Source organism: Cryptomeria japonica, chromosome 11 (genome assembly GCF_030272615.1).
Source record: "Cryptomeria japonica chromosome 11, Sugi_1.0, whole genome shotgun sequence".
Taxonomy (NCBI): Eukaryota; Viridiplantae; Streptophyta; class Pinopsida; order Cupressales; family Cupressaceae; genus Cryptomeria; species Cryptomeria japonica.
The window spans coordinates 554,472,475-554,475,885 of record NC_081415.1 but is presented as its reverse complement, the minus strand read 5'-3'; the positions used below and the strand labels follow the sequence as shown (position 1 = coordinate 554,475,885).

The 3,411-nt window shown below is 31.4% G+C and overlaps 1 protein-coding gene across 1 annotated transcript; it reads right to left on the bottom strand.

Moving 5' to 3' along the window:
• Positions 1-1,366: 1,366 nt before the first annotated feature.
• LOC131034500 (F-box/kelch-repeat protein At5g15710-like) lies at positions 1,367-2,575 on the bottom strand. Its single transcript, XM_057966004.1, has one exon. The coding sequence runs from the start codon at positions 2,573-2,575 to the stop codon at positions 1,367-1,369; it is 1,209 nt and encodes a 402-aa protein (XP_057821987.1).
• Positions 2,576-3,411: the final 836 nt, after the last annotated feature.

The window sequence follows — 3,411 nt, the reverse complement described above, 5'->3', positions numbered from 1 at the left end:
TTTAGGTTGCGTAAAAGGGGTATTTTGTCAATTTGGTTTTAAAAAATGGGTTTTCCTTCCAAGTTTACTTGGTTTCACACTTAGCATCATGAGTGCAATCTTTCATGACAATAGTACCTATATTTTTAAATTCTAATGGGGCCCAAAATTTCTTCATGGCTATAGATTCTCATTGACATCAACAATCCAAAATAAATTTCAAACCCCATAAGCATAAGAAATAGAAAAGGTACATATTTACCACATGAAATACAATGAGGATCATTAGATTATATTTTAAGTGAATGGTGAGAACTAAAGATTCCTGATACAGCCATAAAATATCTAATAACTATGATATATTATTGGAAAATTAGTAAGATTTCTACTATAACTTATTAAATTTAACGAAATCTAATCTACTCATATATTAAATATCATGGCAAATCTTTGAGTTAAATATTTTAGTAAAAACAATTTATTTGATGATTTAAATAATATTTAAATTTTATTTTTTTAAATGTGTCAATTTAGATTACCTTAAATGTTAAATTATTTGAATGTTGGAATGCCAATTTAACCCTAAAAGAACTCCTAAGCACAATCATCCTCCATATGGCTTTTATTCTTTTGATAGTTCTAACTTCTCTAACATATGATCTTCATCAAAGAATCATTGTGCTTGTATTTTTCTATAAAATAAATCTAGTGATTTAATCTTCTTCACAATTACTTGATAACTATATATTTATTCCTTATATTTGAATCATTTGTGTATGTTAGACAAACCATTAGGTGTTCATACAAGATAATCAGGATCTCTTCAATTTCTAGGTTGATTTGAACCCATTAACTAAGTATAATTATATTCAAATTCATATTCAACAACTAATTTCTTTTTAAATCTTTAAATGATAAAATTAAAATTTAAACACATAAATGCTCATCACATAATTTTATACTCAATATTATGCAATATATTAGAGATTTAAATAAGAATAATATCAACCCTAATCAATGATTATGAGAAACAATAATCATAAGGTTATCTTTCCTTTGATGTAGGCATATAAAATCTGTTATAATTTAATACATCAAATAGTTTTGACATAAGTATATATTGATTGAAAACATTGTGATTCCTGATATTTATTAAAATTTTAATCAAAATTTAATATAATCTATTTTACAGATTCCAATTATATGATATAAAAATAAACAATTAAAATTATAAATTTATTGAACTTAGAAAGGTAAAAGTTAAAAAAAAATGTTTCAAATGATTTCTCTTCACTTTTTTTACATAAATATTCATCCTGCCATGTAATAAACCTACATACATTCTAAACAGATAGATCAAGTTACTAGATAACATATTAAGGGAAAGCTATATCTTCATGCCTGGCCTAGGTTGAAACTCAAAATTTGTGTTATATCCTCTAAATCTGACAGAATCAGGAACTCTGATCCGACTCCAGCACTTCCCATGTAAGCTGTAGACAAATAGCTTGGTATTTCTATACCCAGTTCTGAAACAGAGAAAATTTCCAACAATGAAAGTCTCATACTTTGAAAATTTTCCCATTTTAATTGAACGCGCATTAAAAAATTTACGACACAAATCGGGAGGCATTCTTGTCATCTCTTTCCAATTCCATATAGACCTCTCTTCCTCCTGGAACAATTCCCATACAATCACGAAAGAGGTAAAAACGGAGTCGGACTGATATGCTCTTACAAATAGGATCGACGACACACATACAACCAGCTGTTCGGTCCATGTGTTTATGTCACCCCCTGGAATATATAGATTCGGATACGAAAAGGAAAATCGTTGCACTTGCTTATCTTTCATGTTCCAAACCACAAATTCCCCCTGGTTTGAGACGCACATGAGAAAACCCTTGGCACAACAAATATGAGAAACAGGAAAATCTCTTCGCTCGAGTGGCAACTCAAGTTCAATCTGACATGACGCTTTCGAACAATGGTAAATTTGCAGGGAACCTGGGTTTCTTTCATGTGTCACGCCCACAATTTTATAGGACTCCCCGTCGTACATTATTGCCGATAAAGTTGCACTCTGTGATATGACGGGGGCAATATATCTGTAAGTCCTTGTAATTGGATTACAGATCATATATTTCCGAGGCCATCCTAATTCGATTAGCAGTAGGCCTGAAGTACAAAATCTTGAATCGCCTAATGAGAGACCTTTTGTTGTTCGGCTTGGCAAGAAACTAAGGGAAAGAGTCTTCCAAGACTGCGTGAGAAAACAGTATGCCATGCAATGCGTTGAGCTGCATAGAAGAATCCATGGATCGCTCTCTGCCAATGAAGATAGAAATCTGTTAGAAGATAAGAGCTTGTTCCATTGTTTACAAACAATACGAAATGGAAGAGTGAATTCGAACAGTAGGTTCGAAAATATCTCCTCCACTATATGGTCAGGGAATTCAGACCAAACTGATTCTTCATCGCTGTTCTCATTGCCTAAGGTATAGCTTCCCTTCTCCTCCATTGTATTCAGCAATAATTCAGATCTTTCTAACCCTTCATCTTCATTCTTGATAACGTCCATACACTTAGTATCCATTACTGTTTTTGTTTAGAGTATATGTGTTGGTGGGCGTATAATGGAGAATCCGTTGGATGTACACGCACAAATATATCTCCTCTATTCACCTATCTTGCCCTAAATATATGTATGGTTTACTTTGTCTAGGGGACACGACTCTCTATTTGGGCATATTTAATAATCAAGATAATATTTGTTTAGTTAATGTCACATTCTTTATTGTATTATATTGTTAGATGTGAATTTATTGCTAGCACCGCATCTCAATGAGGTGCAATGGTTATGCCCATAGCAACATATGTTTCAAATAAAAAATAACAATAAAAGAATATTTTGTATGGTCCCTACTTTCTACTTAGTTGTCAATAATTATCCTATTGGTAGTGCTAAGGTTTAGGTGAGGATTGTGATCATATTTAGGATTGTAGATAAAACCACTAGCTTAAATACATCCTAACCCTAATATAACACACATTAACTCTAACTATAATACTAACCTTATCCTTCAAACTAATTTAATCCTAACTTTAACACTACCTCTAACCTTAATTTAAATCTTAGGAACACCATGTCCAATCCTAACGGAACCCTAATGCTAACCCTAATCCTAATTCAACTGAAATGCTAATTCCAAGCTTTATCCTATAATGGTAATCTCATACTTAAATCCTAACACTAACTCTAACCCTAACTAAGCCCTATTATTAACCCTAAATAAAACTTTATTTTAATATTGAAACTTTAATTTTAACCAACCGTTAACCCTAACATTAAGCTAATGTTAACCCTAACCCTAACTATAATCATAAGATGGTGCATATCATTTAATTTTGGTATATTTTATTTACTATTTA

What these genes read in the sequence shown, in the direction of transcription:
- LOC131034500 (XM_057966004.1), bottom strand. Translation starts at nt 2,575, where the DNA reads ATGGATACTAAGTGTATGGACGTTATCAAGAATGAAGATGAAGGGTTA.